General features: G+C 37.4%; 2 protein-coding genes and 2 non-coding genes across 4 annotated transcripts in view; 3 read left to right on the forward strand and 1 right to left on the reverse strand.

Moving 5' to 3' along the window:
* The window catches only part of LOC107738068 (calpain-5), a 15,237-nt gene extending 6,246 nt beyond the window's left edge, over positions 1-8,991 (reverse strand). Inside the window, exons 1-5 of the mRNA XM_016549747.1 lie at positions 8,983-8,991; positions 8,149-8,205; positions 3,275-3,486; positions 2,989-3,181; positions 2,605-2,798 (exon numbers count right to left, since the gene is read on the reverse strand). Of these exons, the coding sequence (XP_016405233.1) occupies positions 2,605-2,798; positions 2,989-3,181; positions 3,275-3,486; positions 8,149-8,205; positions 8,983-8,991 (665 nt within the window). The remainder of the gene's footprint in view (positions 1-2,604; positions 2,799-2,988; positions 3,182-3,274; positions 3,487-8,148; positions 8,206-8,982) is intronic.
* Positions 8,992-9,640: 649 nt separating this feature from the next.
* Positions 9,641-12,054, forward strand: cnpy4 (canopy FGF signaling regulator 4). The gene is made up of 6 exons (XM_016549761.1): positions 9,641-9,920; positions 10,140-10,266; positions 10,405-10,501; positions 10,862-10,984; positions 11,232-11,349; positions 11,457-12,054. The coding sequence occupies exons 1-6, from the start codon at positions 9,836-9,838 to the stop codon at positions 11,558-11,560; spliced, it is 654 nt and encodes a 217-aa protein (XP_016405247.1). The 5' UTR covers positions 9,641-9,835; the 3' UTR covers positions 11,561-12,054.
* Positions 12,055-12,309: 255 nt separating this feature from the next.
* On the forward strand, positions 12,310-12,403 carry trnai-uau (transfer RNA isoleucine (anticodon UAU)). The gene is made up of 2 exons: positions 12,310-12,347; positions 12,368-12,403. It is a non-coding gene; the product is annotated as a tRNA-Ile (tRNA).
* Positions 12,404-13,380: 977 nt separating this feature from the next.
* trnai-uau (transfer RNA isoleucine (anticodon UAU)) lies at positions 13,381-13,474 on the forward strand. Its single transcript has 2 exons — positions 13,381-13,418; positions 13,439-13,474. It is a non-coding gene; the product is annotated as a tRNA-Ile (tRNA).
* Positions 13,475-15,411: the final 1,937 nt, after the last annotated feature.

A 15,411-nucleotide genomic window follows, 5' to 3' on the forward strand; every position in this document is an offset into this window, starting at 1 on the left:
TATTTGCTTAACCACTTTAAAATGGCTTTTTGGTTGCTTTTAGTCAGAAAACGTAAAGAAAACGACACACATACAGCAAGATAATATAATTTCACTTATCTGGCCTATCACTTGAAGCAAACAATCATACCTTCTTAAAAGTCTGCGTTAAAAGAGAGCTGCCTGTTGCGCCATTTAATCAAGCCGACTGCTGTAGTCTATATCCAGTTAGGCGTGTTTTCCCTTTTTTAATTTGTATATATATATATATATACTGTTTGAATGACAGCTTGGTAAATCTGTTGGCGATCAAATATTCAATATCGCTACCAATCATAAGTACTTGCTACATTATCAACGCAGCGGGAGACGTTCAAACTAATATCACATAATTTACGTCTCTATGATGATTGGTTGATATCAGAAGGGAGGCTAGCCTCCCTTGCGAGGGTTCTTTTCTCAACACTCCTCAGCGCTAAAAGTGAACACTAGATGGTGATTGGCAAATTTTTTTTACCAACGGAGGCACGAGAGATGACTATGTCATCCGCCGGAACGGCTTCCGCGTATGACAGATAACGGAAGTGAGAAATTTTTTTTTATTACGTTTGAAATATGGATATTTTTCTTAAAAAAACACATAAATTCACTACAGGAGGCCTTTATTCACCTGAGCGGTGTGAGGCACGTTTTATTTGGATGTGCGCACTTTATTTGACGACTTGTGGACTGTTCAACTGCAACACCCGCTGACTGCAATGATAGAGCTTGGAATAGCCAGGACAATTTTTAATATAACTCCGACTGGATTCGTCTGAAAGAAGAAAGTCATATACACCTAGGATGCCTAGAGGGTGAGTAAAACACAAGCTAATTTTCATTTTTGGGTGAACTAACCCTTTAATACACAAGTCCCAACTTCCAAATATCCCTCATTGGAACATTAGCAGATACGCTACAAAGTGTCCACTTCAAATAAAGATTGCCAGCTAATCTCAGTGAGATCTTTAACTTAAGACCTTGAAATATCTTTTTACTGAAATGTCTCTATTTAAGTATAGAATCTAAGTGGAATGATGCCATTTACTTATCTTTTATGTTAGTTTTTTATCTTGTTTCTTGCATCCTAAAACTGTCGTTTATTTTTGACATTAGTCGTTGATCTCATTTTTTCTAGCATGATTCTTCCATCCTAAAACCATGCTGGTGAGGCTCAAACTCACAACCTCGGCATCGTTCTGCATTGTATTGCCTTATAACTACCACGCACTAACCGATTGCGCCACTGGAGCTGCTGTTCCAAAGAGGTTTGAAAACACAAGCCCCAACTTTCAAATCTCACTCATTGGAACATTAGCATATATGCTTACAAAGTGTGCACATCAATTAAAGATTGCCAGCTAATATTAGTCTGATCTTTAAATTAAGACCTTGAATTATTTTTTTACTGGAACGTCTCTATTCAAGTATAGAATCTAAGGGGAATGGTGACGTTTAATTATTTTATGTTAGTCTTTGATCTTGTTTCTTGCATCCTAAAACTGTGCTCCAGGTGAGGCTCGAACTCACAACCTCGGCATTGCTCTGCTTTGTACTGCCTTATAAGTAGCACACACTGGGCCTCATTTATAAAATGTTGCGCAGAAACCATCCTAAATTCTCTCAAATATGCATAGGCTACGTGTGATTCATAAAGTGAACGTACGCACAGAAAAAGCACGTACGCCTCTCTTTCTGTGAAATCTATGAATCGCAAATGATCTTGAACTTGTGCGCAACTAAAGGGTTTAGCTCTCTGCCCTCTAAACGACTCCTAATTAATGTCATTAACATATAAAAGATCACCAGACATCATCCAAATCCTTTAATTTAGAACAGCGAGCTGCAAGAACAGATTACATTTTCAAAAACCTGCAGACCTGACAAGAAAAAGTGTGTACGTCTGCTCAGACCCTGACGTGACGCTAAGCACTTTTCCATGTCAAAGGCAGTTTTTATGATCACTGGCATGGATTTAAGCGTATGTACACTCTAAGATCAAATCTGTGTGTACGCACACTTTATAAATGAGGCCCACTAACCGACTGCACCACTGGAGCTGTGATGGCAATTGGCAAAAATGCATTAGCAAACACTATAAGAAAAGCCAATCCAAGATGTTCGATTACTGGAATATGGAGCTTAAATACACAAGTCTCAACTTCCAAGTCACATTGTTAGAAGATCAGCACCTACAGAATGTCCACCTCATTTTAAGATGGCCAGCCAACATTACACCTGATTTTTATGTTAACCCTTGACAAAAATGTCTCTATCCTAGTATAGAGTCAACATGAAAGACCAACTATATTAGCCCTTTTCTATATCTTTTCTGTATTCATCTATATATTTCCCACTAAGAATGTCTTCCTAAAATCATGTTCCAGGTGAGGCTCAAACACACAACTTTGGTATTGCTCTTCTTTGTACCTTATAAGTACCCTGCACCAATCGATTGCAGCACTGTTTACAGAGAACCATGGGAAACGCCAAGAACTCAATTAAATTGTCTAATTGTGGGGTCTGCTAACCATGATTATTCAGTGATTTTGTGCTTCTAAGAGAGATAGGTAGCCATTAACTCACCCAAGACTCCACACTCCTGTCCAGTCTGCTGTGCCCCAAGGGTTCCTCATCCGGACCATGTGCAAACGAGTTGCAGTACACATGCCATTCAGAGTCTCTGACATACGAAGTTTTTTGAATGCAGTCACACCGTATGCATGACCCTTTATCAGTCCACAGTCCAGAACTGATTCTACCTGCTCTCCTTCTGCTGGCTGCAACACAAAAAGAGACAAAGTGTGTACAAAAGAAAGAGTTAAAAATCAGAGCTGTGCGACTTGAATGTATCATTATTCCTATCAGGACACAGGGAGCAGTTATTATGTGGCATTTGCTTTAGTTAATTGATTTGCAGGGTGTTTAGACTGTAAAAAAAAAAAAGAAAAAAATGTCCTGTTTTCTGACCCGAATGGAACAGGTGATGAGCGCTTTATGGCTATGTGCGTGTGCTAGTGTCTGGAACAGCATTTTTCTCTGGTCAGCATGCTGGATCAGTTCCTCCTGGTTCAAATTCAATGGTTCAGAGATGCCACCAGTAAAATCAACTAGGGCTTCGGCTGTATTACCTCCCTCTAAAGCCTCATAACACCCATTTAGCCTAAAAATGCAAAAAGACACAATTATTATTTTTTTTAAATAAAAGAGTTTTAATTCATTGAAACAATTCTGTCTTATTTGACAAGCATCTCACTTGGCATAAGCTTTCTCCAACAAAGCGCTCCAGAACTCCCGTGGAGTTGCAGAACGGCAGAAGAGCAGCGCTCCATCCTCACTGACTGGTAAACGGTCATCGACCACGACATCTGTCCACTGGCCCAGTCGCCAGAAACGGAAGTGAAAAATTCCAGCATACAGATCTGGGCGCTTTGGGTGCCACTCCTGTTCAGCATGGTCTGGGATCACCTGAATAAGAGACAATTAAAAAGTAAGGAGAAAGAGAGAACAAGAGTGAAATCTTGATAAATGATAAATGCAATCAGTAAAAACCATATACACCACCATTCAAATGTTTGGGCTTGGTAAGATTTTTTTAATGTTTCTGCAATTATTTTATCAAAAATATTATTTGTGAAAAGCTATTATTATATTTAAATGAACTCTTTTACCATTTTAATATATTTTAAAATGTAATTTATTCCTGTGATGGGATTTATTTAAAAAAGAAATATTTTTTAATATTTTACATGTCTTAAATCAAGTGTAGCGTTAGTTCTGGCAGGTCACGTTAGTCAAGCTCGCATCAGCTGACTCTCAGCTGATCCCCATCTACCTATAGGAATACAACACCTATCTAAGCATTCATATATAAGGTCCCGCAGTATTAAATCAGACTAATTCTAAAATGTGTACATAAAATTATTGACCTTTAACGATATCTGCAATACATTTATGTTGGATCTGTTCTGTTTACCCTGGGGGGGTTATCGCTGCTCTCATCCATGCTAGGCTGCGTGGATGCGCAAGGAGTTCTTGCCCAGAACAGAACCATACATCCAATCCAAACTGTATGCTAATTGTCAATCATCTTTGACGATAGTGGTCCTGACAGAACTGTCACTTTTGATCTCATACAAATAGAATGTTTAAATCATTATTTCATCAGCTTCTCCTTCTGTTTTCAGTCTTGAAGGTACCTTAAAAACCAAACTGCTTCTGCAGGAGTGCCATTTTACTTGGTCTCTAAGAGAAGAAGAAGACTTCGTTCTCTATGATTTACTGAATCGTCTCGATAATTATTCATATTTCCTCATGAGCTGATTCGTTACAATACCCTTAAATAATTTGTATGTGTTTAAGGTTACATCTACCCATTTCATTAAAGAAACATTTCAGAATAATGAATCTTTTTTTTTTCTTTTTTTTTTTGTGCAAAAGTAGATAAGTAAAAAGCAGAATAAATAATAAAAACATAAATATTTTCAATTCAAACAAACATATACAAAAAAAAACAGTGCTGTAATGACATAATTTGTCTGATGTTAATTAATTAACTTTTTTATTAAATTTTCCTGGCTTAAACGATTTTGCACAAACTAGGAAAGTAGCTCTCCAAATCAAAATGTGGTTTTTTGAATTTTCCTTAAAATTTTAGAATATTGCTGCTTTAACTGTCTATTAGAGTTGTCAGCATATCACATGTAAATGTAGCATAATATGTTGGTAATCGCCCTCATTTGAAGCCATACACACAACACATGCGCTCTTTGAAGAATCAGGTTACCGACGCCTTGCAGCCGTCAGAAAGACCTTTAATTAAACATATCTCTTATGCTGCTGACTGTGCAGCCACATTTAGAATCACAAGAGTCACCAGGATAGATCTGCTCACTGAGAGGGTCAGACACTACTGGCCTGCCACCAGACCGTATGTACAGTAACATCAGACTGTACTGTACTCTTTTAAAGAAAGGAAATACTTTCTTCTAACATATTTTTCCATTATTGTGGTGTTATACTTTTAGCACCAACAAAATCATTAAGGCCATCTACATGATAATATACTCCTAAAAATTTACAAAATTAACTATTAACACAAACACATTTAAAATGGAAAGCGACAGTTCACAGTCAGTTTCTCTTACCCTAGGTCTCTTCCACATCAGTCCTGGAGGGGGCGTCCTTTTGTAGAACAGTGACTCAGCTGAAGGAGGAAAGAATGGATCTTGGAACAGAGCCCCTCGCCTCAGACATGATCTCTTCAGCTTATGATAACACTGACCTTGAAACTTGCACACTTTCTCTGGCATACTGCAAAGAGGAGAAGCGGAAAGAAGCTGGGGAGAAGATGAGAGAAAAGGAAAATAAACAAGAAAGAAGAAAAGTTGTGGACAAAGGAAGAGAAATATTAATATGCTAAGGGTGAAGTTGGGGGAAATGGATGTATTAAGAGTTAAATGGAATGCAATAAAATATGAGAGAATTTTCATAAAGTGCAACCTGAGTTGACAACATAATATAATTTATATATGCACACAACAAATATTAAAATAATAAAGAATGATAAAATAAAAATAATGATGCCTGATAATGACATTGGACATGGTACAATTCACAGAATAGACAATAATATACATCTGAGTTACATGAGATTAATTTAAAATCAAACCATGTTCAGTGATTATTCCAGTATATAATAAATTAAATATTTAAATTAAATTAAATAAAAATACCTAAGTACAACATTTTTTTTTTTTATATCCCATTTCTGTTAAAGTGACGCCTTTGTTCCACAGCAGTAACAGCCGGCAGAATCTGTAAACCACAATGTTAAGTGTCGTCCTGTAACCTCGAGTTTAGCTTTAGTTTCAGGGATGATTAGGTAACGGTGTATTTGCAGACGGTGTAGTTTCCCTTGGAAATGGAGAAGGGTTAGACATGCCCTGGAGAGGTTAATGTGTCAGGAGTCCCTTTGCACATAAACACATCAAAATAAAATACGTTTAGAGGGAAAGTTATGTTTAGAGGGGTTTGGGATCAGGGTTTAAGAGTGATTGGATATCTCATATTAAAGTCAAGACTATGTGTGTTTTGTGTGCATGAGAGACAGTGTGTGTATGTGGGAAGGGATATGATTTAGGGGACATGTTAGCTATTGGGGTTCTGGCAAGGGGCACGGGGAGGCCAGGGGCCAACTAAGTGTGCTGGTATATGAGCCACCTATGAGTGTTTGTAAGTTTGCGTTAGTGCTTGTGTATGTGTGTGTAGTCTGGATCCAAGTTGTGTGCACATACCGGACAGGCCAACACTAGCACTGCACTCTTGACTTACCTCACTGAGGGAATGAATCAGAGTTTAGCAAAAAAATAAAAAATAAAATAAAACCAACACAGAACATTATAAACATATTCAGTTTTATATCTCTTTGATATTTTAATTAGACAATCTGAAACGATTAATATAAAATACTGACACTTTTGCTTATTATTACTATTGCAACACTTTTTTGTTAGAAAATAATTGTAAAAATGAATTTAAATAATAACAAATAAAAAACAATTATATTATTAATATTAACAAATATGATATTTTGGACCAGCTTTCAGCACACACTGTTCAGGTTTGATTTTGGCTTATTCGTCTATGCAGATTTGCACCACAGGTTCTGGTTAGTCAGATAACACTGATGCACTGCAATTTTCGAAATCTGTCACAGATCATCAGTTGGACTGAGATTAGGGTTTTGACTGGCCCTTTGCTGAACATTCAGCTTTTTGTTCTCAAGCCATTTCAATGTAAATTTGAGTCTGCATTTGGTATCATTCTCCTGGTAAAATTTGCACCACTTCTATTAAACAAAATACCTGATCTCTGGTGATTAGCCCCAGCAGCATCTGCCCTGCATCACCATAGGTGTTTTTCTTTCTTTTTGAGGAGTGGGCAAGGCTTGACTTACACACGTCTTTGAATTATGACTAAAAAGCAACTTGACCAGAAAATTCTATGGACACATTTTCACCTCAGAACCAGAATAATTATGCTTGACAGTGTGGAGTTGTCAGGAAATGGTAGTTATTTTAATGTTTCACATATGGAGGCCAATTGTAAGGCAATTGTATCCTTGTTAGAGCAATTGGTTTTCATCTGTGTAACCCCAACTTCTACAACAGGACTGAATCTTTTTGCAAACACCTTATTTCACAATACCTGAAAGAATGCTGCATTAAAATAAATGTTGTGCTTCAATTCTCAAATATTAAAATATCACAAAGACCCTAATTTCAGTGGGATTTGTAAGAAAACCGCTTAAAGGTCTGAATACTTTTGTAGTGCAGCATATACTCCATATAAACAATGTTGCCATGAAGCCGTATAAAGTCACAACACCATTTAAGCCTTTCCTCCATATTATATTAGCATGTAAAATCATAATATAATTTAACATTTCCATGAAGTGCAGTATGAGTTGACAAGTTGAGCACTTGGAAATTTAATTTTACATGGTAATATAATTTTATGGAAGTATTAAAGTCATTAAAAATAATAACATAACACATTTTAAATTATTTTTATATTTTTATAGAAATTTTTATGTGGCAAAAAAAAGGAAAAAAAGAATCAACCCATGCTCATGCTCATTAATTATCCCAGTAGGCCTCTATAATATGGCAAACCACTGTATGAACAATGAAAAAATAATATTGAAGACTAAATTCAATCCCACTAAAAAATAGATGCAGCACTTACCTGTACCTCACCTTTGTTTTTTTGCTTTGCCTTGGCGTAAAATGTTCCTCGTGGCAATGTATCCGGTAATTAAGTTATTTTCAGGTAAGGCTGTTATTTGAATGTATTTACACAGGATGAGGCGTACAAGACTTCAGTCATTTTGCAATAGTAGTGTCCATGTGTCTAATATAACAGGATCAGTGTAGCAGGTGTTCTCTTTCTGTTTGACGTCGCTGTGACAACCAGGTTTTGTGCGGTAGACCAGGTATGGGTATCCTTGGGTCTTCTAAATAGATAAATACTCTGACATTCATTTGCATTTTCAATATAACGTTTAATTAATCCTCATAACATGTAATATTGTGTATGTCAAGTGCCTTTACATCTGTTCGTGTCTACCTGCACGAGGACTGTCATTTGTTTGGGGATGTAACTCCATCCGTCCAGCCAGTCTAGCTGAAAACACAGTGACATATAACAAACAATTACTGATACTGAGACGAGTGTGTGCACACATACACACACAAAACACGCTATCAGCTTGCAATGAAACAAAAGGTTCCTATTAAGACACACAACAGCCAGGAAGGGCCACTTGCCTACTTGGGTGCATAAAATGTGTAAACAGTGCAATAAAAACAAAGGCAATTAAGTGCATGTATCTCATTTGCTTTTGTTCCATCTAATTGTATGCATATTTCCTCTTTAAAGGTTTCTCTTTTCTCCCTCTTTTTCTTTATAAAATGTGTATTTGGTCATGCCCTCTCTCTGACCCTGAAACCTCAATGAATATAGCGAGCACAACTCTTCTCCCACTGCCACCTGTCTCCCTCATCGCTGTCTTCCAGTGTCTCTCACGCTTACATTAACACATGGGCTATCCCTCCTTTCCAAATCCCTTAATTAGGCATGCAGCTCCCCCTGCATACAAGTGCATAATCACCCACAGTCTCACTCACGATCTGGCTTTCTTGTTCACTCGGGGTATTCCCAGGTTCTCACGTAGTACTTATCTCAGTCCTCTGTCTAGATTTGTTATCCCTCTCATTCTCTCTCCTTCGCTTTTCAACCCCCTCCCTCAGGCACCCACCAGAAGGTTCATCATACCATATCGGCTGTCAATAAATACATGGCACTGACACCTGAATCCTCAAGAGGGCCCAGAGCCGGGTAACGCACCCAGACACCCCTCTGAAGGCACACAAACTTCAATATCAACAGCTAACCTCTTACTTGAGACATATTAATACAAATAAACTATTGCCAAGAAACAGTGTTTTGCATATTTTCCAAATGGCTTTTGCAGATGACAGAATGGCTTGTAAACTGAGTGCCAGCCAGTTGAGTTAATGCAGTCTACATGTCTCTGTTATAAATACACATCAGCTAAAATTTAAACCTGTTCAACTCACTCAAGGACACAAAGAGTCAGGTGGGACAATAGATTAAACAGATACTACTTCTGTCTTCTTGACAGCCAAAAGGTCAAATGATTAATTAATCATTAATGCTCTAGTTATCAATAGCCTTTGGCTAGAGCATTGGTGTGGGTCGGCCTTTATGTTTTCATAGAATTATATATATATATAGAGCAGGCCCGGTACTAGGCTCGCTGGACTGGGGGGGCAATCAGAAATTGTGGTAGGGCAGCACTTTCTAGGGCAACATTTTCTAAAAGATTTGATTTTTAATATTGCTCAGTTGAATTGTCCAAACACTGAACCTGCCACATGAGACTTAAGTAATTAAGGATGTGTCTGTAATACGACGCCTGAAGCGCTTATTTCATAGTCTCAGTGTATCTTAAGAATTTGTTAATAAATGAACCTTTTTTTTCACTTTGACCCGTAAACGTTTATGGTAGCCTGCTTTAATCTTTGCGGGGATTCTGGAACTAAACAACTATCGATTGTGTGCTATCGATTAGCTATGCCTAAATCGATAACGCGTTTTCTGTTTGCCATTTCTTACCATCGGCTTTGGCAATGCGCATGCTCCGTTCCACTAGTCTGAACCACTCTCAAAAATGTCGATGTGGCTTTAATGTGAACTCCTATTGATTCCACGTTTGTAAACAGAGGTCACTATGGAAATGTTTGCCATTCTCTTTATTTGCATGTTGAGCCCCGTCTTGGCAAACCAAGAGGAGCGATTACCAAATAAATGCGAGGGTAAGAAACAGAAAGTATCATCCTTTCGTTTGTCACTTAGGTGTTGAATGTAAATAAAAAAATAACAAAAACTATCATACAAACTATCCTATAATGTAATTCATATAAAATATCCCCTTGTGCTAAGTTTTCCTCTGTAGGCTACTTCGTGTGTAAGTTATTCAGTCAAAACGAAAGTTCAGTCGGGTTCTAAAGTTTTTTTTTTCTTCCTTTTAATAGTTTGTAAATTACTGACGGTGGAGTTGCAGGACGCCCTGGAAAAAACTGGCCGCTCGAAGGAAGTTCTAGAGCTCGGAGAAGTTTTGGACACTGGCAAGCGCAAGCGCAAAATAAAATACTACACTTCGTAAGTAGTGATGACATACTGATATGTCAGTTCTGTCCCTATGAGAAAGCTTAAAAAACAAAACCCTTAAGGTTAGGGAAAAAACTAAATGTACTAATGTTCTCCCACCTCTTGCTATTACGATTTATTTGTTTCCAGAGAGACGCGACTTACTGAGGCCATGGACAACATCTGTGAAAGAATTCTGCAGTATAAAGTCCATGCTGAGAGACCAGGGAGCCTTCGCTATGCCAAGGTATTGAGCTCACCTTAGCACTCTTTCCCAGCCCTCAGTTGCATGAAATTCAGTCAATTCTTATTTATGCCACAAGTACTTTAAAGGGGTCATATGATGCGATTTCAAGTTTTCCTTTCTCTTTGGAGTGTTACAAGCTGATTGTGCATAGATAAGATCCCTGAAGTTGCAAAGACTAAAGTCTCAAAACCAAAGAGATATTCTTTATCAAAGTTAAGACTCTGCCACGCGCATGTCAACATATTCTGTTACACCAAATACACAAAATAATGATCTTAAAAAAAGCATCATATGACCCCTTTAAATGTGTGGATTTTGTTTGCAAAATGATAAATCATTTTAGACTGCTGTGTTTCTCAGGGCACAAGTCAAACCATGAACACACTGAAAAATCTGGTGGATAAGGGAGTGAAGGTAGAGCTGGGTATCCCTTATGAACTGTGGGATGAACCATCAGTGGAGGTGGCAGACTTGAAGAGACAGGTAATACTCATGCACTAACAAAGAAAGAGCCGTGGAGTGGTGTAGTTGCATGTTTTCATCTTCATAAATTATATGTAGTTATTGTTTGAGATTACTAATAATTTTTTATAGTGTTTATGAACTGGACTGTCGGTTTGTAGAATGTTAAAAAGAGGATCAATATACTGTCTTCTAAATGAAAAATATACCTTTTGGGACAGTATGGTCAAATTTATATATTTTTTTTCTTTTCATGTTTATATTACAGTGTGAGACCATGTTGGAAGAGTATGAGGAGATTGTGGAGAACTGGTACTTTCATCATCAAGATGAGAGACTTGACAGATTTTTCTGTGCAACCCATGTCCTCAGAGACTCGGACCAAGGTAGAAATACACTGTGTCTCTTAGCATTCACGAACATACAGACTCGTAATATAATCCTTCCTCTACGCATAAGCCACTATTTTCGGGCCTTATTTGATCTCTTTCAGAGTGCCTGAATGAGGTATGGAAAGGTGACATGGGTGTAAAGGGATCCAAAGAGGAGAGTGAGGGAGAGAACGGAAGACAGACCCATGACGCAGGAGAACTGTGAAAGCAGAGCCATAATGGTTGATGAATGCATACGACCTGTATGACATCTTTGCACAAAACTACAGGAACCAAGGAAACATCAAAGTTTTTTCCTCAAATCTACATGAACGTGACTTTACAGCAACGAACACTAACTGTACGTGTTCAAAATTGTCCTAATCTGTTACTTTTGCCAGATCATGGTATGTGAACAGTCCTTGGTGTTTTATCTCTTTTTCCATGCTGATATCATGAATTTCTCAGTGTTACCAATAATGAACAAAGACACTGAAATGTGCCTTTTATTGTGTATTATCTTATAGGGATGTGTTAGAGCAACTACAAACACTAACAGTTTTTTTACTGATCGACTTGATAGGGAATTGTATATGTATTTATCATTATTGCACAACCATGCACAAACCAAAAAGATGCTTTTAGGATTTTGTATTGTGAGGTACTTTAAATATATTTTCTCCTGATGTAACATGTACAGTAATGTTTTTAAACAATGGATTCTTGCTATAAATCATAAGTGTGGCGTCTTTGTGTGTGTGTGTGTACCTGTTTTTCTATTCTGGTGGGGACTTAAACCTGACTACACACAGACTCATGGGGACTCGTGTCACGGTGGGAACCTAAATTGAGGTCCCCATGGGTAAACCTCTTTAGGTCTGGCTCATCATTCCCCAGTCTTTTCAAAAAGAGAAACGATCCTATCCAATTAACTATTTAAGGTCAGTTGAGGAGCCTGTACCTTCTCAACCGAGGGCTCCAGTGGCGCAATCGGTTAGCGCGCGGTACTTATAAGGCAGTATTAAGCAAAGCGATGCCGAGGTTGTGAGTTCGAGCCTCACCTGGAGCAATTTTAACATTGAGGTAATACTCATACCTTCAGGTCAAAATTAGCTCGACGTGAAATTCTCCACACTGCGTATGCAATTGCCGATGTCCTAAACTCCCGGGTGCAATTCAAAGGAGAAATTAAACAGCTACCCAAAAAAAACTTTTTTAAGAGTAGGGAGGGATATTATTAATAAGAGCTATCCTTAAATTAAGTGATATTAAGTACTTATGGTGGCATTAAGTGTCAGTTGCTTTGAATTAAATAGTCTTGAAGTGGTAACTCACCGTCACCAGAACAGATAATAACTACATATTTAATTGTGTAAGCAATTAAGTTGCAGGACGCCTTTTTTGTCTTTGTTTTTGCTTATTGTGCATAAGGGTATTTTCGGATGTTTTAGTAAATTGTAACCTTGACATTCCAACACAAAATGACTACAATTTTTTAAAAGTTTTTGTATGAAAGATAATCTCTTCTTGTTGATCCCAGTTGGCTGGAGCTATATGATGTGCATGAACTGTCACCTAGTGGTTAAACACATGAGTCATGACAAGTGAATTCATGCTTATAGGCCTGTCAAAGGTCAGTAACATTATCTATAACACACTTATAATAACGCCCACAGCGTTCACTGTAACACAGAAACTTAATTAGCAGATACTAATTACGGTACTAACCAGGGGTTTTAAGAAAAAATTCCACAATGGCGCCCAAAAGGGGACTTAAAACATCTTAGACACCACTAGGGGGCAGTACAGTTCTAAAGTCCTAAAACATAAACTAAAAACCAACTGTGTCCATTCATATACTGGTTCACTGATGGGGTGACAAACGGTCCTTGTGGATAATAAACCGTTAACTTAAGTTGAAAGATATATGTGTGACATTATCACCAGTAAGGGACCGAGAGATCCGTCTTACGTTTCCTTTTTCAAGTTTTAGGAAACATGAGTCTCATCCTATTGTGATGATTATTGTTCTGACGCACAACCTAAGCTCCAGTGGCGCAATCGGTTAGCGCGCGGTACTTATACAGCAGTACAAAGCAGAGCAATGCCGAGGTTGTGAGTTCGAGCCTCACCTGGAGCAGTTTTAGGGCCTTTCTGTATCAAGGTAAATCACACAAGGCACTGTCTATGTCACTTACAGGGGTTCATTGTTGTACTTGTGGGACACACAACCAAGACAGCTTTATTTCAGTGATCTACCGTTAGTTATGCTGATTTCTTGTCATACACAGTAGGCTAGAATACTAATGAATAATATGTCTTGTTCAATATGTCTGACTTGCATTTATAGATAAGTGTCTAGAATATCATTAATGACAAAGAATGCTTTGAAAGTGATATTACACTTCAGCAACTTTTTTTTAATTACATTAATAGAATCAAGTTTTTATTACATCTAAAATTATACGCAAACTCATTGTGTATTTAAATATTTGATATAGTGCACTTTTTCATTCATTTCTCACTCTCTCTTTTCCTAATGTGTGTTTGTTTAAAAACGTCTTAAATTCCCACTTACAAACATTTGAAATGAAAGAAAACGCAGGGCCAGCTGCTAATGACTTCTATGACCAAACACAGTCATTAACTGTACTGCACATTCTTTTAAACATTATTAATCACACATTATTAATCACACATGTATGACTTCCTACCAGTGCAGTGCTTTTGTTCTTGGTCATTAATTATTGTTCGTATGGGTCATTTGTGAACTATATAGCACAGATCATGCTTTGCCCTTGTTTTTCTTGATCAGTATATCTACATCACAGAATTGTCAGTGTGAACATTTGTTTTTAATGCATGCATTGAATACCAAACCAGTGTATCACTCAATACTACAGTATAGTTTTGAAAAGAACATATTTCTGCAGACCACAGTATTTAGAATCTAATAATCTTGGGAACATGTGCTTGTACAAGACCTGCAGACATTGCTAGTCTGCTTATGCATTTTAACTGAGAAGAACCATAAAGTGGGAATTGATCTAGACCAAGTTACACTGCAGGATTCTGATACTGAATCTTTAGTCCTCGAAATGTTACTTTTCAAACAGGATAAAGCATATCTGACTTCAGCAGAAATATGAGTTCTAACATTTGTAGAAAACAAGTCATTTGAACACTTCTTTATTTTTTATTCTTTATTCTTTACCATTCTTGTGTTCTCCTATAACTAAATAACAGGAAAAATGTGACTGTGGTTTCAGAGGTAACTTCTACTTAAATTTTAAAAACAAAAAATAAAGATAACTTTGTCCTTGCCTAAGCCTGAATTTCTGCCATCTTATAGCAAACTATGTATTTTTCTGGCATGATTTACCCCTAAATGTTGAATGTTATTCTATGTGATAATTGATCCAAACAGTTATGAAATGTGTATCCATGGAATTTATAATGACGTGTTTCATTTGAAATCAAAACAGAAATTATGCCAAGGATTCTGACTTCCTTTCGTCAAAACAAAGCTCTCACGAGCAGCTGTTTCAAAATCAAACACAGTTTTGCACTGTTTGCATCATCAAATACTTGAAACCTAATTAAGGATGAAATGAGTGGAAATGAGACGAGTTCAGACAACAAAAGAAGCAGGAGGAAAAAAAACTGGGTGATAAATGACTAAAGCTGGTTTTAATATTTAAGAGGTTACAGAACGTAATTGCAATCAAAAGCTAATACTCCAGCACTGTTTTTTTCTTTTAACAATAAATGAAATCCATAACTTGATAATACTGACAAATGAAGTGCCACTATAAAATCTATAGGTGTATTTTCTAAACTAGTTGCAGTCTGACCACAGTAGCTCTCACCTCCATTTGGTGACATTCGCTCTTGCCGCTCACTTCTCTCCAACACACTCCTTGTCTGGTTCAATGTCTGGACTTTCTCCAGCCTGCTTTCAATATCACATGGTGTAATAGATCCAGCAGACACTTTCGTGTGTTGCAGCACCCAAGTCAAACTGATCTGTGTGGTGAAAGAATGCCAAGAATATGTGATATGCTCAATTGTACCAGT

Source organism: Sinocyclocheilus rhinocerous, unplaced genomic scaffold (genome assembly GCF_001515625.1).
Source record: "Sinocyclocheilus rhinocerous isolate Xijiao unplaced genomic scaffold, SAMN03320098_v1.1 scaffold494, whole genome shotgun sequence".
In the NCBI taxonomy this organism is placed as follows: Eukaryota; Metazoa; Chordata; class Actinopteri; order Cypriniformes; family Cyprinidae; genus Sinocyclocheilus; species Sinocyclocheilus rhinocerous.